Source organism: Leptonychotes weddellii, chromosome 3 (genome assembly GCF_054177405.1).
Source record: "Leptonychotes weddellii isolate Sample4059 chromosome 3, ASM5417740v2, whole genome shotgun sequence".
In the NCBI taxonomy this organism is placed as follows: Eukaryota; Metazoa; Chordata; class Mammalia; order Carnivora; family Phocidae; genus Leptonychotes; species Leptonychotes weddellii.
Window position 1 is genome coordinate 85971532 of NC_138371.1, and position 21775 is coordinate 85993306.

General features: G+C 35.7%; 1 protein-coding gene across 11 annotated transcripts in view; it reads left to right on the forward strand.

Moving 5' to 3' along the window:
• Positions 1-21775, forward strand: part of ZRANB3 (zinc finger RANBP2-type containing 3) — a 289657-nt gene that overhangs the window by 144139 nt on the left and 123743 nt on the right. For 10 of the 11 annotated variants that reach the window (XM_081814547.1, XM_081814552.1, XM_081814545.1 and 7 more), the window contains 2 exons: positions 6643-6874; positions 10991-11076. In XM_081814547.1, the coding sequence (XP_081670673.1) occupies positions 6643-6874; positions 10991-11076 (318 nt within the window). The remainder of the gene's footprint in view (positions 1-6642; positions 6875-10990; positions 11077-21775) is intronic. The other variant, XM_081814555.1, reaches the window with a different exon arrangement.

Below are 21775 nucleotides of genomic sequence, written 5' to 3' on the forward strand. Positions count from 1 at the left end.
TTTTTAAAGATTTACTTATTTATTTTAGAAAGAGTGTGTGCAAACAGGGGGAGGGGCAGAGGGAGTAAAACCCAAGCAAGCCCCCTGCTGAGCAGGGAGCCCAACACGGGGCTTGATTCCTCAACCCTGAAATCATGACCTGAGCCAAAACTAAGAGTCGGACTCCCAGCCAACTGAGCCACCCAGGCGCCCCCCCGTTTTTAAATCTGGCTTATCTTAACAAATAAATCAAAGCACACCTAGTTAAAGGTCCAGACACTCCCCACTGCAAGCAAGGAGGAACTCTGTAGAGGACTGATCTGTGGGAATGAGCAGCCAAAGCACAACAGCACAGCACACACAGCATACACCAGAAACATTTCCTGACATGCCAGGCCCTGGACAGTGTGTGACCCCTTCTTAATATAGTATTACTCTCAGGAGCAGGAAACATAACAAGTTTTCATAATATGCAAAATACAGAAACCTAAATGACAAGATGGAGGAATTCTCCCCAAAAGAAAGATCAAAAAGAAATCACAAGCCGGGATTTGATCAAAACAGATATAAGCAATATATCTGAATAAGAATTTAGAACAGTCATGAGAATACTAGCTGGGCATGAAAGAAACATAGAAGACACCAGAGAAACCCTGGCTGTAGCTATAAAACACCTAAAAACTAGTCAGGCCGAAATAAAAAATGCTACAACTGAGATTCAAAACTGACTAGATGTACTTACAATGAGGGTGGAAGAAGCAGAGGATTGAATAGGTGATATAGAAGATAAAATTGTGGAAAATAATGAATAAAAGAGGGAAATAAAACTATTAGATCATGAATTGAGACTTAGAGAACTCAGTGACTCCACAAAGCACAATCATATCCGTACCACAGGGGTCCCAGAAAAAGAAGAGCAGGAAAAGGGGGCAGAAGGTTTATTGGAACAAATTATAGTTGAGAACTTCCCTAATCTGGGAAAGGAAACAGGCATTCAAGTCTAAGAGACACAGAGAGCTACCCTTCAAGTCAGTAAAAACAGGTAAACACCAAGATATATCATAGTGCAGCTTGCAAAATTCAAAGATAGAGAATTCTGAAAGCAGCTATGGACAAAAGGCCCTTAACCTACAAGGGTAGGTAGCAGCAGACCTGTCCACAGAAACTTGGCAGGCCAGAAAGGAGTGTTATAATATATTTAACATACTAAATGAGAAAAATATGAAGATGAGAATACTTTATCCAGCATGTCTGTCATTCAGAATAGAAGGAGGTAGAGTTTCTAAGACAAGCAAAACCAAAGGAGTTCATGAACACTAAACCAGTTCTGCAAGAAATACTAAAGGGGACCCTTTGAGCAGGAAGGAGAGATGAAAAGCAACAAAGACTAGAAAGGAACAGACACAATCCACAGGAACAGGAACTTTACTGGTAATATGATGGCAGTAAATCCATATCTCTCAGTAACTACTCTGAATGTAAATGGACTCAATGCTCCAGTCAAAAGACACAGGGTATCAGAGTGGTTAAAAAAAACAGGACCCATTGATATGCTGCTTACAAGAGACTCGTTTTAGACCCAAAGACACCTCCAGATGGAAAGTGAGGGGATGGACAACCATCTATCATACTAATGAACATCAAAATAAAGCTGGAGTAGCCATACTTATATCAGACAAACTAGATTTTAAACCAATGTCTGTAACAAGAGATGAAGAAGGACACTTCATAATAAAGGGGTCTATCCAACAAGAAGATCTAACAATTGTAAATATTTTTGCCCCCAACTTGGGAGCAGCCAATTCTATAAATCAGTTAATAACAAACTTAAACTCATTGATAATACAATAATAATAGGGGATTATTTTTGTTAAAGATTTTATTTATTTAAAAGAGAGAGCACACAAGCAAGGGGAACAGCAGAGAGAGAGGGAGAAGCAGACTCCCCACTGAGCAGGGAATCCAACCAACGTGGGGCTCGATCTCAGTCCGGAGATTGTGACCTGAGCTGAAGGCAGCCACTTAACCAACTGAGCCATCCAGGTGCCCCATTAATAATGGACTTTAACACCCCACTCACAACAACAGACAGATCATCTAAGCAGAAGATCAACAAGTAAACAAGGGCTTTGAATGACACACTGGACCAGATGGACTTAACAAACATATTCGGAGCATTTCATCCTAAAGCAGCAGAATACACATTGTTTTTGAGTGCACATGGATCATTCTCCAGAATAGATTACATGCTGGGTCACAACTCAGGCCTTAATGGGTACAAAAAAACTGAGATCATACCATGCATATATTAGACCACAATACTATGAAGCTTACAACAAGTAAAAATTTGGAAAGACCACAAATACATGGAGGTTAAAGAACATCCTACTAAAGAATGAATGAGTTAACCAGGAAATTAAAGAAGAAATTAAAAAATACATGGAAGCAAATTAAAATGAAAACACAACAGTCCAAAACCTTTGGGATATAGCAAAGGCAGTCCTAAGAGGGAAGGTCTTCCTCAAGAAGCAAGAAAAGCCTCAAATACAAAACCTAACCTTACACCTAAAGGAGATGGAAAAAGACCAGCAAATAATACCTAAAACCAACAAAAGAAGGGAAGTAATTAAGATTAGAACATAAATAAATGATATAGAAATTAAAAAAAACAAACAAACAGTAGAACAGATCGATGAAACTAGAAGCTGGTTCTTTGAAAGAATTAATAAAATTGAGAAACACCTACCTAGATTTATCCAAAAAGAAAAGAGGAAGGACCCAAATAAATAAAAACATGAATGAAAGAGGAGAGATCACAACCACACTGCAGAAATACAATTGTAAGAGAATAGTATGAGCAATTATATGCCAAAAAATTGAGCAATCTGCAAGAAATGGACACATTCCATTATGTTTCTAAACATATAAACTACCAAAACTGAAACAGGAAGAAATAGAAAATTTGAATAGACCCATAACCAGGAAAGAAATTGAATCAGTAATCAAAAATCTCCCAACAAACAAGAGTCCAAAGTTGAATGGCTTCCCTGAGGAATTCTACCAAACATTTAAAGAATTAATTCCTATTCTTCTGAAGCTGTTCCAAAAATAGAAATGGAGGGAAAACTTCCAAACTCATTAAATGAGGCCAGCATCACCTTGATTTCAAAATAAGACAAAGACCCCACTAAAAAGGAGAATCACAGACCAGTATCCTTGATGAGCATGGATGCAAAAATTCTCAACAGGAGACTAGCTAATTGAATCCAACAGTACATTAAAAGGATTATTCATCATAATCAAGTATGATTTATTTCTAGGCTACAGGGATAGTTCAATATCCACAAATTAATCAACATGATTATATTAATGAAGAGTAAGACAATATGTCTTCTCAAGAGATGCAGAGAAAGCATTTGACAAAACATAGCATCCTTTCTTTTTTTTTTTTTTTTAAGATTTTATTTATTTATTTGACAGAGACACAGCGAGAGAGGGAACACAAGCAGGAGGAGTGGGAGAGGGAGAAGCAGGGTTCCTGCCGAGCAGGGAGCCCAATGCGGGGCTCGATCCCAGGACCCTGGGATCATGACCTGAGCCAAAGGGAGACGCTTAACGACTGAGCCACCCAGGCGACCCAACATAGCATCCGTTCTTAATGAAAATCCTCAAAAGAGTAAGGATAGAAAGAACATACCTCCAGATCATAAAGGTCATATACAAAAGACCCACAGGTAGTATCATCCTTAGTGGGGAAAAACTGAGAGCTTTTCTCCTAAGATCAGGAACACAACAGGGATGTCCATCCTCACCACTGTTGTTCAGTATAGTACTGGTTCAGCCGGTGTTATAAATAAATAAATATCTTCTGCACAGCAAAGGAATAAAAGCTTCTGCACGGCAAAGGAAAAAATCAACAAAACTAAAAGGCAACTGATGGAATGGAAAAAGGTATTTGCAAATGATATATCAGATAAAGGGCTAGTATCCAAAATCTATAAAGAACTTATCAAACTTAATACCCCAAAAGACAAATAATGGTCAGTTAAGCATTGGGCAGAAGACATGAATACACTTTTCCAAAGAAAACATCCAGATGGCTAATAGACATATAAAAAAATGCTCAACATCACTTATCATCAGGGAAATACAAATCAAAACCACAATGAGATACCACTTCACACCTGTCAGAATGGCTAAAATGAACAACTCAGGAAACAACAGATGTTGGCGAGGTTGCGGAGAAAGGGGAACCTTTTGTACTGTTGGTGGGAATGCAAACTGGTGCAGCCATTCTGGAAAACAGTATGGAGGTTCCTCAAAAAGTTAAAACAGAATAACCCTACAACCCAGCAATTGCGCTACTAGGTATTTATCCAAAGGGTACGAAAATGCTGATTGAAAGAGGCACATGCACCCCAACTTTATAATGGCACTATCAAGAATAGCCAAATTATGGGGTGCCTGGGTGGCTCAATCGTTAAGCGTCTGCCTTTGGCTCGGATCATGATCCCAGGGTCCTGGGATCGAGCCCCACGTTGGGCTCTCTGCTCAGCGGGAAGCCTGCTTCTCCCTCTCCCACTCCCCCTGCTTGTGTTCCTGCTCTCGCTATCTCTCTCTGTCAAAAAAAAAAAAAAAAGAATAGCCAAAATATGGAAAGAGCCCAAATGTCCATTGACTGATGAATGGATAAAGAGGATGTGGTATACATAAACTATGGACTATTACTTGGCAATCTAAAAGAATGAAATCTTGCCATTTGCAACAACGTGGATGGAACTAGAGTATATTATGGTAAGCGAAATAAGTCAGTCAGAGAAAGAAAAATACTGTATGATTTCACTCATGTGGAATTTAAGAAACAATACAGATGAACACAGAGGAAGGAAAGGAAAAATAAAATAAGATAACAGGGAGGGAGCAAACCATAAGAGACTCTTAACTATAGACAAGAAACTAAGGGTTGAGGGAGGGGAGGTGTCTGGGAGAATGTGCTAAATGGGTGATGGGCATTAAAGAGGGCACTTGGGTGTTATATGTAAGTGATGAATCAATAAATTCTATTCCTAAAACCAATACTATACTATATGTTAACTAAGTTGAATTTAAATTAAAAAAAAAAAAAAAGAACTGTCATATGATCACACTACTGGGTATTCCCCTAAGAATGTGAAAACACTAATTCCAAAGGATATATGCACTCCTATTTTTTTGCAGCATTATATACAATACCCAAATTATGGAATCAGCCCAAGTGTCCATTGACAGATGAATGGATGAAGAAGATGTGGTATATACAAAATGGGATACTATTCAGCCATAAAAAAGAATGAAATCTTGCCATTTACACCAACCTGCAGTGTTATAGAGTATAATACTAAGTGAAATAAGCCAATCAGAGAAAGACAAATATCATATGATCTCACTTGTATGTGGTATTTAAGAAACAAAACAAATGAACAAGCAGAAAAGAGACAAACCAAGAAACAGACTCCTATCTGTAGAGAACAAATAGATGCTTATCAGAGGGGAGGTGGGTGGGGTGCATGAATGAAAGAGGTGAACGGGATTAAGGGTAATCTTACCTTGATGGTTACTGGGTGATATATGGAATTGTTGAATCACTATATTATGTACCTGAAACTAATATAACACTGTTGTTAACTATAATGGAATTAAAATTTAAAAAATAAATTGAAAAAAATTTTTAAATGAAATTGTTGTATCGTTGTGTTGTGCTATTTAGGAGCTCTGCCATTTCTCTTAGAGGGTAGGGAACTGCAGAAGATTGACTCTATCCTGTATATTTTTACTGGTGATACAGAAAATGCAAAAGTAATGTGTTTTATTATTAATGCATTTATTTGTCCAGTTATTTCATTCTACAAACTGGTTAGGAGCCTATCACTATATATACAAAGCTGAATAAGATACATTCTTTGTCCTCATCAGTTTTATGAGGTAGCAAGGGAGATAAATATGTACATGAATAATTTCATTACAACATAGTAAAGAATACTATAGATGTGTGAATAATTAAGTAGTTCAAAATATGAACAATCTCTTCAGGCCAGTGTTTGTCTGCATAAAGTTGTATCCTCCTCTCCTCTTTCCCATGCTTTGGATCACCCGTCAGCGAGTGAATTTTTATTGTCACAATTTCAAGCACTCTGCTGGCCTTTAATGTGACAGTCCAGGAATATGAAATGCCTTGCAGTACACTGGACAGCCCTGCAATACTAAGTATTGTCTTCAAAATTCCAGTAGCACCTGGCTTGAAAAATACTGCTGTCCTCTTTGTGGGAAGGCTTCAATGAATACTCAGTTAATATTTGTGTATCCACTTTATCCATGATTCTAGATGCCTGGAAATAAATATTCTTAGAGAGTAATGTCCTTATCCTAGTAAAATGTGGCTTGGTGGTTGTCAAACTCTCCCAAAGACCATTTAACCAAGTATTTGGTTTTAGTTATCCTTTAAATTTTGGATTCTGCTTAATCATACCTGAAAACTAAAATCTTAAGAGAAATTGAGTTTTAGCAATGTAATACCATCCCTTTTATTTTTCCTCTTATTTTCCTTCTTCTGAAGAGTTGTGTTGTTTATGATAACTTGGTTACTGAAATATTTTGAAATTACATGGATTTTTTTTTCTTTTCTAGGAGAATATCAACCAGCAAAGTGACAGTTCTGGGTTATGGTCTTTTAACCACAGATGCAGAGACTTTGGTAGATGCATTGAATAATCAGAAATTCAACGTAGTTATAGTGGATGAATCACACTACATGAAGTCCAGGAATGCAACCCGCAGCAAGATTTTATTGCCAATAGTACAGAAAGCCAAACGAGCCATTCTTCTTACAGGAACTCCAGCTTTGGGAAGGCCTGAAGAGGTATTAAAATCCTTAAATTTTGGCTTAAAAAAAATCTTTCACCAAAAATAATCATTTGGAATTTCTAGATGGCTATTAATGATTAAATATATCTTTTATATGACTGTTTTCTCTGTTTACATGTGAACCTTACCTGTGCTTGTACATGTATATAAAAAAATAGTTTTTACTTTCAGTATAAGGTTTTCATATTTAGTATACATTTGTAATATTCATCACATTTGTTTTCTTATGATTCTTATGTGGTTTTAGTCTTCATTTATCCAGTTTGTTTGACATTATAAGGATATAATTTAAGATTGGAGTTTAATCTATTTTGTATCTTTTGAATTGCCTTACAGAACTTCTTCCTGTTTCTCTTGTACTTCAACATACATGTTTTGGGGGCGCCTGGGTGGCTCAGTCAGTTGAGCGTCAGACTCTTGGTTTTGGCTCAGATCATGATTTCGGGGTCGTGGGATGAGCCCTGCTTAAGGCTCCACACTGAGCACAGAGTTTACCCGAGATTCTCCCTCTCTCCCTCTCACTCTGCTGTTATCCGTACTTGCACTCTCTCTCTAAAATAAATAAATAAATGTTAAAAAAAAAAAAAAAAAGATCCGTGGTCTGGGAAGGTATAGGTATCTGAACTTCTGTTCAGATCAGGTAGAATAACTACTTGCATGGAGAAATAAGGCATTTGTTTGATACCCCCATTTAGCTTTACCACTCTTAAGAGCTATGTAGAGTATGGAGTAAAGGGTTGGGAGGAAGAAATGACAGTTGAAATTCTTTTTTTTTTTTTTTTTTAAAGATTTTATTTATTTATTTGAGAGAGAGAGAGCATGAGAGGGGGGAGGGCCAGAGGGAGAAGCAGACTCCCTGCCGAGCAGGAAGCCTGATGCGGGACTCGATCCTGGGACTCCAGGATCATGACCTGAGCCGAAGGCAGTCGCTTAACCAACTGAGCCACCCAGGCACCCTTTTTTTTTTTTTTTAATGATTTATTTATTTATTTGAGAGAGCGAGAATGAGAGAGAGAGAGAGTACATGAGAGGGAGGAGGGTTAGAGGGAGAAGCAGGCTCCTCGCTGAGCAGGGAGCCCAATGCGGGACTCGATCTAGGGACTCCAGGATCATGACCCGAGCCGAAGGCAGTCGCTCAACCAACTGAGTCACCCAGGCGCCCGACAGTTGAAATTCTTATGAGTCTATAAGGGTCATTGTAACCTAGAGAAGCCCTTTCCATTAATGAACACTGAGTCACAGAAAAAAAATGTACTTTTTGTCTTGTAGGGTTTAAAAATTAAAGGAAATACTGGTTTGAAAGTATCTTGCTATGTGCCCTGGCACATGGTAAGCACTCAACATAGAGTAGCCAGTTTTATTACTGATTAGTAAGCCAGGCTTGGGAGACAGCTATTGGTAAGAGTGTATTATGTTCATTGATTTTCAGATGTTAAACCAACTTTACGTTCCATGATAAATCTCTCTTGACTGGATGTCATCCTTTTTATTTGTTCCTGGATTCAGTTTGCTCTATTTTGTTGATGATTTTTGTGTGTATGTTCACAAAAATAGTGATCTGTAGTTTTATTGTTATATCTTTGGTTTTGGTGTCAAGGCAGTAGTGGTTTCATAGAATGAGGTGGGAAGTATTCTCTCCTTTTCTGTTTCTAAGAGGAGTTTGTGAAACATTGGTATTACTTCTTTTTAAATGTTTGGTAGAACTTAGTGGTGAACCCTTCTGGGCCTGAGTTTTTCTTTGTGGATAGTTTTTAAATTAATCATTCAGTCTCTTCACTGAATATTATGTCTATTCAATTGTATATTTCTTCTTGAGCAATTTTGATACGTATCTTTATAGGAATTTTCCCATTTTTTCTAAGGTATCTAAGATATTAGCATACAGTTGTTCATAATATTCCCTTATAATCCTTTGTGTTTCTGTGAGGTTGATAGTAATGTTCCCTCCTTTATTTGTGATTTTAGTAACTTGAGTCTTTTCTCTCTTTTTTAATTTGGTTAATGTAAGCTAAAATTTTGTCAATTTTCTCGTTCTTATCAAAACCAATATTTGGTTTCATTGATTATTTTTTCTGTTGTTTTTCCAATCTCTATGTTGTTTATTTCTATTCTAGTCTTTATTATGTTACTCCTTCTGTCTGTTTTGCATTTTGTGTACTCCTTCTTTCCCAATGTCTTAAGGGGGAAAGTTAGATTATTGATTTGAGATCTTTTTTTTTTAAGATTTTATTTATTTATTTGACAGAGAGAGAGAGCACTAGCAAGTGAAGGGCAAGGGAGAGGGAGAAGCAGGCTCCCTGCTGAGCAGAGAGCTTGACATGGGGCTCGATCCCAGGACCCTGGGATCATGACCTGAGCCGAAGGCAGACGCTTAACTGACTGAGCCACTCAGGTGTCCCATGAGATCTTTTTTCTTTTTTAATGGAGACATATACAGCTATAAATTTCAATCCTTGGATAACACACTGGCAATTACTTAGAAAGTTAAAAATAGAATTACCATAGATGTAGCAATTCCATTTTTTAAGTTTACACACAAAAAACTGAAAACATATGTTCACACACACAAAAAAACTGTATACAGATGTTCATAGTAGTAGTATTTATAATATCCAAAAAGTAGTAAGAAGCCAGTGTCCATAACTGATGAATGGATAATGAAAATGCAGCCATAAAAAGGAATGAAATACTGATACATTCTACAACATGGATGAACCTTGAAAGCATTATGCTAAGTGAATGAAGTCGGACACAGAGGCTACATATTGTATGATTCTGTTTATGTGAAATATCCAGAAAGGCGAAGTAATGGAAATAGGAATCAGATTAGTGGTTGCCAGGATTGAGGGAGAGAATGGGAAATGACTAGTAATGGGTATGGCGTTCCTGTCTATAGTGATAAAAATATTTAAGAATTAGATAGTGGTGATTGAGGCATTTTGTGAATATACTAAGAGCCACTGAATTGTACACTTTAAAAGTGTGAATAATGGGAGTGGTATATGAATTATTTCTAACTAAAGTAGCTGTTTTAAAAATGTATACTAAAATAACAATGAGACACCACTATGTGCAGCGTATCAAAGTTATAAAAATGAAAAGATTTCATGATACTACTTATGGGACTTGCTTTTTACAGTGGAACAGTAATATCCATCAAACTTCAAAAAGCATATATCTTAAACACACCTATTTCATTTCTAAAAATATATCCTACAGACTCATCTAATGGAAATACCAATTGGCGAGTGGGTGGGTAGGTGGATGGATAGATGGATAAATAGATAAATGATTGATAGATGAGATGTAGATATTCTACTTACACCTACATATATATAAGCACACATACACACACATAGACTTACCTAAAGTTATTAACTTATATAATTGTATAAAAGCTAGAAACAGCCTATAGGTCCATGATTAGGAGACTGTTTAAATATTTTACAGTACTTCTATATGATAATGGGTGCTATGAGCCTTTAAATGGTACTTTATTATAGTAATACCATTGCTTAGATAATTTTTTAAACGAAGTAAAAATAGATATATATGTACTCTAATGATGTCTAAGACATGTTTTAGGGGACAGAATCCTGGTTTTATATGTATAATAGCATCTTCATGTGAATGAAAGAGAATATATACATATCCCTATATAGGCATACAAAATATGTAAATGTATTTTAGAGAAAAGTGTATCAGTTACCCCTGAAGAATAGGATGGCAGAGATGGGTGGATGGAAGAAAGGGAGGAGGCTGAGAAAGAAGAGGTGGATTTTCTTTTTTTTTTTTTTAACTAATTTTTTTTTTTAAAGATTTTTATTTATTTATTATTGAGAGAGAGAGAGAATGATAGAGAGAGAGCATGAGAGGGAGGAGGGTCAGAGGGAGAAGCAGGCTCCCTGCTGAGCATGGAGCCCAATGCGGGACTCGATCCTGGGACTCCAGGATCATGACCTGAGCCGAAGGCAGTCGCTTAACCAACTGAGCCACCCAGGCGCCCCTGGATTTTCTTTTTTACTCCACTATTTTTTTAACTAGATTTATCATAGTAATAATATTTACTTGAAAATGTTGCAACATATTGAGAACACTTGTATTGTTACAGCTTTTCATGCAGATTGAAGCTCTCTTTCCACAAAAATTTGGAACATGGACGGAGTATGCCAAAAGATACTGTAATGCACATATCAGGTATGACAAACTACTTTCTATAAATTTTAATTCTTGCATATTTACTGTGAACATTAAGGTTTTATTAGTCATTCTTTGTTCCAGTGCTTTTCAAACTTGTGGTAGCCATGGAATAATTTCTTCAAGTAAAATCTTGTGGGGTGCCTGGGTGGCTCAGTCGTTTAAGCATCTGCCTTCGGCTCAGGTCATGATCTCAGGGTCCTGGGATCAAGCCCAGCATCAGGCTCCCTGCTCCATGGGGAGCCTGCTTCTCCCTCTCCCTCTGCACCTCCACCTGGGCTCATGATCTCTCTTTTCCCTCTCAAATAAATAAATAAATAAATCTTTTTTAAAAATTAAAAAAAAAAAATCTTGTGTGAAAGACCTATACATAAAATAAATAAAAGAAGTAGATAATGGCATTTTTTTTTCTTTTATTTTTTACCTTCCATTTTGTTTTTGAAATTATTTATCTGTATTGACCGGATAAATGTGCACAATGTACAAAATTGAAAAGTAAGTTCCCATTCCACTCATGTCTCCCAGCCAGCCATTTTCCTTCACAGGTAACCAATGTTGGCAATTAATTGTGTATCTTTCTGGAGATACTCCATGCATGAAAAACCGTATGTGATTATGTGTGTATAATATTGTTTCATTCTATTTCTACATATATAGTAATATAATGTACACACTGTTCTGTAGTTTGCTCTCTTCACCTAATATCTATTAGAGATCCTTCCGTATCAGTTCCTAAAAGAGCTTTGATGTTCTTTTTTTATTTTTAAATGCTGCATGTATTCCACTATTTGCATGCACTATAATTTATTTAGTCTACTACCAATAGACGTCTGTTTGTGGTACATAGCTGTTGCATACAATACCACAATGAATATCCTTGCACGTTTTGAGAGGCAGTACATGATATTGGCAAAAAGCATGGAAAACTAGAGCTAGACCATCTGTCTTTCATATTCATATCCAGTACTTACCACGTTTCATTTTACGAAAGTTATTCTACCTTCCCATACCTTCATATATTCAGCTGTAAAAAGAGAAAATTATTCCTATCTCAGAGAGATATTAGGAGACTTACATTAGCTAATATTTATAAAGGGCTTGAATAGTCAGTGGCACGCAGCGAGCACTCAATAATTATGAGTTATTTTAATATTTCATGTCACACACACAGGACTAAATCTGTCGGATAAATTTATAGAATTGGAATTGCTGGTACAAAAGGGCATGTGTATTTTTATATTTTTTAGATTGTTGCGGACTGCTCTACCAACATTATACTAGTTTATATTCCCACCAGCAATAAGATTGTCTCTTTCCCCACACTTTTCCAACCTGTTCAGATATTATTTTATTTTGCCAGTGTCTTCTGACTGTTCCCTTCTTATGTTATTAAATGCAGTTGAGCATTTTTTTTTATGCATGTAAGAGACATTTATACTTTTTTTCCTGCTAATTTCTGTTTATGTTCTTTGCCCTTCATCCTACTAAACTTACTGGCTGTTTTTTTTCTTATTGATATATTGGAAATCTTTATATATTATAGAAATCAGCTCTTTGTGATATGAGTCCCTCACATTATTTCCCCAGTGTGTGTGTGTGTGTGTGTGTGTGTGTGTGTATGTTTTCCTTTATCCTTTCTACAAGTTTTTAAAGTAACCCTAGTGTGTTTTGATACTTTTTAAAGGGCTGTAGAGCACAGAGATAGAAGGAGTCCTTCCAGATTGTTTGTATGAAGGCATTTCACTGACAGCAAAATTAGACAATATCATACAGGAAAAAAAAGGACCTTTTTTTACTTAAGATTATAAATGTAGAAATCTTCAATATTATTATAAACAAGAAACTCATGAAAAGACCTAATATGCTAATCAGATGCAAATGGAATTCATATCAGCAAGTATTGTTTAATATTAGAAAATGTATTAATATAGTCATGTTACTAATGAAAAGGGAAAACTTCATTATATCATCTCCATATATGCTGAGATGTAATTTGACAAAATTCAGCACCCATCCTTTTATAATATTTAATAATTTTTAAATTATTGAAGTATAGTTGACATATAATGATAAATTAATTTCAGGTGTACAACATAGTTATTTGACAATTCTGTACATTACTCAGTGCTCACCATGGTAAGTATAGTGACCATCTGTCACCATACAACATTATTACAGTGTTACTGTATTTATTCCATGTACTGTACTTTTTTTTTTTTTTAAGATTTTATTTATTTATTTGACAGAGAGAGACACAGCGAGAGAGGGAATACAAGCAGGGGGAATAGGAGAGGGAGAAGCAGGCTTCCCGCGGAGCAGGGAGCCCGATGCGGGGCTCGATCCCAGGACCCTGGGATCATGACCTGAGCCGAAGGCAGACGCTTAACGACTGAGCCACCCAGGTGCCCCTGTACTGTACTTTTCATCTCCATGTTTTATTTATTCTATAACTGGAAGATTGTACCTCCTAATCCCTTTTACTTATTTTACCCAGCTACCCACCTCCACTCCCCTCTGGCAACTACCAGTTTGTTCCCTGTGTTTAAGAGTATGTTTAGTTTGTTTGTTTATTCATTTATTTTGTTTTTTAGGTTCCATGTGTAAGTTAGAGCATATGGTGTTTGTCTCTGTCTTATTTCACTTAGCATAATACCTTCTAGGTCCATCCATGTTGTCTTAAATGGCAAGATATCATTCCTTTTTATGGCTGATGATTATTTTTTGTATTTATATATCACATCTTCTTTATCCATTCATCTATCAGTGGACACTTGGGCTGCTTTGATAATTTGGCTATTGTAAATGATGCTACTATAAACACAGGGGTGCATGTATATTTTGAATTAGTGTTTTTGTTTTCTTTGAGTAAATACCCACTAGTGGAATTACTGGATCAAATTGTATTTCTCTTGTCAATTTTTTGAGGAACTTCCATATTGTTTTCCACAGCGGTTGTACCAATTTACATTCCCAGTAACAGTGCACAAGAGATTCTTTTTCTCCACATCCTTGACAACACTTGCTATTTCTTTTTTTTTTTTTTTTTTAAAGATTGTATTTATTTATTTGACAGAGACACAGCAAGAGAGGGAACACAAGCAGGGAGAGGGGGAGAGGGAGAAGCAGGCTTCCCGCCAAGCAGGGAGCCCGATGCGGGGCTTGATCCTAGGACCCTGGGATCATGACCTGAGCCCAAGGCAGACGCTTAACCGACTGAGCCACCCAGGCGCCCAACACTTGTTATTTCTTTTGATACTAGCCATTCTGACTGGGTTATATTTAGAGGAAGCTGTAAATACAAATATGATTTGGAGAAGGCAGCACATTCAGGTTTGCATTTCCTTGATGATTAGCAATGTTGATTGAGCATCTTTCCATGTGTCTATTGGCTATCTGTATTTCTTCTTTGGGAAAATGTCTATTCAGATCCTCTGCCCATCTTTTAATCACATTGTTTGCTTTTTTGGTGTTGAGTTTTATAAGTCCTAATATATTTTGGATATTAACCCTTTATTGGATATATCACTGGCAAATATCTTTCCCCATTCTCTAGGTTGCCTTTTTATTTTGTTGATAGTTTCCTTTGCTTTGCAAAAGTTTTTTAGTTTGATATAGTCCTAATAGTTTATTTTCGCTTTTGTTTCCCTTGCCCGAGGAGAGTCCATAAATATGTTGCTAAGGGTGATGTCTAAGAGATTACTGCATATATTTTCTTCTATGAATTTTATGGTTTAAGTTCTCACATTTAGATCTTTAATCCATTTTAATTTTATTTTTGTGTGTGGTATAAGAAAGTGGTCCATTTTCATTTTTTTTGCATGTAGCTGTCCAGTTTTCACAGCACCATTTATTGAAAAAACTGTCTGTAGCCCCATCATATATTCTTGCCCCCTTTGTTGTAAATTAATTGACCATGTAAGTGTGGGTTTATTTCTGGGCTCTCTATCCCATTCCATTAATCTATGTGTTTGCTTTTGTGCCAGTGCCATATTCTTTGAATACTGTGTCTTTGTATTATAGCTTGAAATCAGGTATTGTGATATATCCCTCTGGCTTTGTTCTTTTTTTTCAAGATTGCTGTGGCTATTCGAGGTCTTTTGTAGTTCCATATGAATTTTAGGATTGTTCTAGTCCTGTGAAAAATGTCATTAGTATTATAGTAGGGATTGCATTGATTCTGTAGATTGCTTTGGTTAGTGTGTACATTATAACAAGATTAATTCTTCCAATCCATGAATATGTGGTTTTTAATAATCTTAATGTATATGTGTGTATGTGTTCTATACTCAAAGCCACTGTATCATATGAAACTTTAAATCCGGAGCAAGGATGTTCACTGACATCACAGTTTACTTTATTCGGGCAGCACTAATCAGTTTAATTACCCCCAAAAAAGGTAAAAATTAGAAAGAAAAAGGCAAAATTATCATTATTTGCAGCTGATATTATTTACTTGGAAAACCTGAGGGGATCAGCTCAAAAATGCACAAAAGAGAATTTATTAAGATGTTCTAGCACAGAGTTACTATTTAAAAAATCAGTTGTCTTAAATACATAAATAATAATAAATAGTTTTAATATATAATGAGAAATAGACATGATACTACAAAATTGTTAGGAAACTCTTTGTCACAACTATTGCAGACTATAAATGTCAAAATTTTGCTTACATAAAAACAGACATATTAATTGCATTTATCTTTGGGGGACTAGGAAATCCTAAATGGTCAGAAAGTATTCCATCTTTTCTGATTATCAGGACTTTCATATGACAACAAAAGTGTATAACTGTCCCTTTCTTGATTATTAATACATGCTGTTTCAAAGAAAAGTTTATATTTTGGAAATGCTTTATGATTGGGGAGATTGTGTTGTTTTCTTTTTACTAGAGAAAGCCATTTCAAGATTATTATGCTTCTCAAAAGACATTTTCTTCCAGATTCCATTTAAAAATTTTTATGTTATTCCTTTTCTTTATTACGTTGAAACCAGTATGGTATCATAGACTCTGATTCAGATCAAGGCACCTCCTGGCATTTTAAGTTAGTTTGGAATGTTAAATTTTTTCCATAATGTTTTGCTTTCATGAAGATGTCAATTTCACACTATAATTTTGCAGAAAGCAAATTATGGTTAGTTACTCAGTTCTAGACCCATATTTTATATTTGAAATATCATGACTGTATTCAAATTAAGTTAAATGAAGCTTGAGCAAAAATATAACTTTATCTTTGTAAAGTTTATTAGATACATATATGATCACAAACAGAAGTATACTAATACAAATGTGGTTTGGCGATGAGAAGTCTAGGTATAGATGACTACTTATCTGGTTTGATTTGAGAGTCACAGAAAAAGTATTACTCAACCAGAATATCCCATATTCACAGCCCTTTACATCACTCACTCTACTGCATTGTATTTAGAGGACACTATAAATGCAAATATGATTTGGATAAGGCAGCACATTCAGTTGTCAACCATTAGCACATTAGAGCTAGAAAAGACTTTACGGATCACCCAGTCCCCCTCTGTCACTTTATTACCTGGCAACATTAAATGGCTTGCCTAGTATTTGACTTAATCTTGCATTTTTTTTTCACGTTTCCTGACAGTAAGAAAGACCTCAGGAATGGCAACTTTAATAAAGTTCTTTTACACAGAAAAAGAGGACACATAGATAATCCAGTGAAGCATTCTGTTATCAGCAGCCATTTTCAAAAGGCATGCTATGGGAAGACAAATTTGTCCTCCCTGATGGCATGGTTAAAGGTTAAGAATATCTCAGCATATTTTTACGAAAACTTATCAAATTTTCTAAACTTTCTTTACTGCTGATATTTTGTGCCATTTCCACCTCTTAGGAGAAATAGTTGTCTAAATTTTTGTGAGAGGGAAAATGCTGAATGATAGTACATATTAAACATATTTATAGCCATTTTCCAAAAGTGTTAATTAATAGGTCATGTCAGCTTCAAGAAATGTCTCTTATGGAATTGCACTGTACTTTGTCCTCAGCATTGTCACATTTAATGTTCTTAACCATGGGCTAAATAGAGGTCAGGTCTATTCCATTTGCAAATGGCTCAAATCTGAGAGAAATAGTTAATATACTGGATGGCAAAGGTAAGTGTGAAAAATAATTAGATAAAAATTAATAGGACAAATCCTGCACTTATGCTTAGAAAGTCTGCTTTGTGTGGAAGGGATTTGAGAAATCATCACCTATTATCACTAGTTTAGTTCAAAAAGACTTCTGGTTTTGAATAACCCTAGGCTAAATTGAAGCCAACTGTCTGTCATAACTAATAAAAATAAAGTAATATTGGGACGTATTATTCAGATTAACATTCAGAGTAAGGGATGGTTCTACTCTACTCATTGATTAGACTACATCTGGAATATGGTTTAATTTTGATTAATCCATTCATTCAAAAATATTTAAAGGGTATCTGTTATTTGTCATGCCTTGTGTTAAGCATCAGATATGCATTAGAGAACAAGACCTACATGGTTCCAACCTTCACGGAGTTCTTAAGTCAAACACTTGAGATAATAACGTTTGTGATGAGTGTCGTAAAAGGGAAGTTAAAGGATGTTATGGCGGAGTTTAACAGAGTGAACTATCAAGTCAGAAAGGACAGAAGGGGTATCCTGTGAGTAAGTGATATCTATTTGCATTCCAGGAAGAAGAATTTTATGTGCTAAGCCTGAGAGCCAGAGAGACTGCTAGGCCTTTGAGGAACTAAAAGTAGTCCAGGTCATATAAATATTGTTGAACTAATAGAAGAGAGTCTCAAGACAAAATGGAGTTAGGCATGGGTCATATTATATGGGGTCTTTTTCTTCATCAGAATAGCAGTAAGAAGGCACTGGAAGGTGTTTTTTCCTTTTTACTTATTAGTGCTATAGGATTTTTTTGTTAGTAAAATATACATAACAAAATTTACTATTTTAACCACTTTTGAGTTTATAGTTCATTTATATTAAGTACATTCACATTGTTGTGCAAACATCGCTACCATCCATCTCCAGAACTTATTCATCACCCCAAACATTAAACAGTAACTCTCCATTTCTTCTGCCCCCCTAGCCCCTGCATTGTGGGGTTTTAAAGCGTGAAAGGCACAAACATGACTAGGTGTACAAGTTTGGTTTATTATTTTTTAAGACAACATTTTCACATTGTTCAACCTTCTCAATCTATATAAGAGTATATACTTTGAGAAATCTCCCTTTCACTCACTTTTTTTTCTGGAAACTCTAGGTAGTTTTTAATTTTTCCACAAAAATTGTGTGCATTTTCAAGGGAATTCATGTTTTTTTACCCAGATACTAGATAGTGTAAACATACACAGTGTTTTTTACTTATTTGTCCTTTTTTTGTATATGTAAATAATTTCATCCTTTTTTTATGGCTGCATGGTATTAATGAGAATATCCATAGTTTCTGGGGTGACAAGAAGTTGAGGGAGTTTGCATATGGTGACTTTTGTTTTTTTCAGGGAATGGGAAAGACAGTTATGTGTTTAGAGAAATGGAAAAGTAGAGAATTGAATGTTTGATGAGTGTCGACACAGTGTGAAATATTGCTGAAAGGGAGAGTGAGAGCATGAGATTAGTGTGATTGAGTTGACAGCAGCACCAAGTAACCATTTGAGAACAGAAATTTAGGTTTAACCAGTGCTCTCAAATATACGATTTCCCCAGCAGCACCTAGCAGTGTGGGTACGGTCTTAGGAAAGGCTTTTGGTTGGATCTGTTCAAGATTTTTGTTACCAGCTTGTGATGCATGGACTGAGGGACAAGGAAATTATGCAATATTGATAAAAGGAAAGGTAATGTATGGCCTGGGAAATCCACACAAGGTGAGGAAAGACATGAAGACAGGAAGGGTGTTGTGGATATGGTCAAAGTGGAGCGGTCAGTTGATGGAAAGGTCCTGATGTGATAGTGAAGATACAATGGGTACAAGTGAACAAGTGGGCAAGAAGAGTGGGGCAGTACAGAATGGAATGTCTGAATTTACCAGTTAGAGCTGTTTTTCAGGACTAGTTATAGTCATGGGAATGGAATGGTTGGAGGAGAGTTTTAGAAGGTCACTGGAGATAAGGAATGTGAGGAACTGAGAGGGAACTAAAAGTCATATTGTAGGAAGCATGTTAACAAATGAAAACATAGCTGGGAAAAGGTGACAAGAATAGTGAGAGTATTTCATATTCGTCTCTACAAATGCCTATATTATTGATTGCCTACTATATTTAAGACATTATTTCAGACCTGCTGGCAATATAAAGATGAGCAAGACATAGTGCTTGATCTTATGAAGCCTATAGGAATTTGAAAAACAGAGGGCTTGGGGGGAGCAAGTCTTTAAATATTTAAAGATCTGTCATGTTTTAAAGGAATTAGACTTTTGTCTTTGTGGCCTTAGGGGGCAAAACTGTTATCAATGAATGAAACTTAATAGGGTGGTAGATTTAGGTTTAATGTGAGTAAGAATTTACACATACATGTGATATGACAAAAAATCATGTAATACTATATAATAAAACTGGAACAAAAAATACTATAATCAAGTATACTAATAAGTAAATTGTTTTCATTTTTTCTTTATAGCCTGTATGTAATGCTATCATCTGCTAATTTCATTTAGCATCACCCGTCCCATGCTTTAACTTGTCTTTCTCGGTTGTTTTATTGTCCTTTAAAATTTAAAGATAGTGTATTGCTTTGGAAAAATGATTATTTTAACAGATCAAACAAGAAAAGTTTTTTAAGTAAGTAAAAATTAACTGAACTCTCACTATGTAGAAATAACCATACAAAGTTTTGATAACTTTCCCTTTAGATAATTCTCTGCTTAGGTCAATAAGGACAGAGAGAAAGAGGGAGATAGATAGGTAGGCAATTTTAAATAAATAGAGCCATATTATACATACTCTTCGGTATTGTGCTTTTTCATTGAACACTATTTTTAGAATAGCTTTCTACGTCAATAACTAAAATATATCATTTTTATTAGCTGCATATTATATTTTGTACATAAGCTATATATTTTAGATATATTATCTTTAATTCTTTCAACAATTCTACAAGGATGATGATATGTCCATTTTATAGATGAGTAAACTGAAATTTTGGAAAGATTAAGTCCCTTGTTCAAATCACAAAACTAAAAAGTGATAAAGCAGTAATTTAAATACCCATTGTCACCATTTTTCTTCCATTCTCTTTCCGGTGTTTGAATTATTTGGTAAGTCAGTGTCCATGTCTATATGAGTCACTAAATAAATAGAAAAAATGGGCTAAATAAATTATTGTTCTCTAAAAGATCAAGTAGTTGACTATTTCTTAGTCAACTTTTTATCTTATAATTAATTATTTCCTTTTTCCATCTTCTGGTTTTTGATAAAGCCATCACAATTTTTTTTATTCAAAGACTCCAACAGATCTATCAACTTCCAAAATGTCAGATGAGCACATAAAATAATCTTTTTTTTTTTTTTCATATTCCTGGAGGCTGCCTTCTCACAGCCTTCTGTTCTGCTCTAATTTCCAACTGCTTTATCTTTGCACATAGGTGCACAGGTGTCATCCTGAATTTTCTTTTGCCATTCTACTATATTGCATCCCAGAATTCCTGGATTCTATGACTTTTGTTTTTTCCTTTATTTTCTGGTCCTCTTTTTAATATTTTATTATGGAAAAAATTCAATATATACAGAAGTAGAATAGTATAATGAACTCCCCATGTGCTCTTCATCAGCTTGGATATTTATCAGTTCATAGCCAGTCTTGCTTTAGCTATACAGGCATGCCTCATATTATTGTGCTTTGCTTTATTTTGCTTCACGGATAGTGCAGTTTTTACAAATTGAAGGTTTTTGACAACCCTGTGTCTAGAAAGTCTATCAGTGCCATTTTTTAAATAGCATTTTGCTCACATCTTGTGTCTGTGTCACATTTTCGTAATTCTCTTAATATTTCAAACTTTTTCATTATAATTATATTTGTTTATGGTGATCTATGATTAGGGATCTTTCACGTTACTATCGTAATTGTTTTGAGGCACCACAAACCACGCTCATATAAGATGGCAAGGGATTGATAAATGTTGTGTGTGTTCTGACTATTCCAATGACAAGCTGTTCCCGCATCTGTCTCCCTCTCCTTGGGCCTCTCTACTCCCTGAGACACAATAATACTGAAATTAGGCCAATTAACAACCCTACCATGGCCTCTAAGTGTTCATGTGAAAGGAAGAGTTTCATGTCTCTCACTTTAAATCAAAAGCTAGAAATGATTAAGCTTAGTGAGGAAGCTATGTCAAAAGCTGAGAAAGGCTAAAAGCTGGGCCTCTTGCACCAAACAGTTGGCCAAGTTGTGAATGCAAAGGAAATATTCTTGAAAGACATTAAAAGTGTGACTCCAGGGAACACATGAGTGATAAGAAAGCAGAATAGCCTTATTACTTTTTTTTTAAGGTTTTATTTATTTTTTTGACAGAGAGATAGAGAGAACATGAGCAGGAAGGAGGGTCAGAGGGAGAGGGAGAAGCAGACTCCCTGCTGAGCAGATGGGGCTCCATCCCAGGACCCTGGGATCATGACCTGAGCCGAAGGCAGACACTTAACCAACTAAGCCACCCACGCGCCCCACAACAGCCTTGTTACTGATGTGGAGAAGGTTTCAGTGG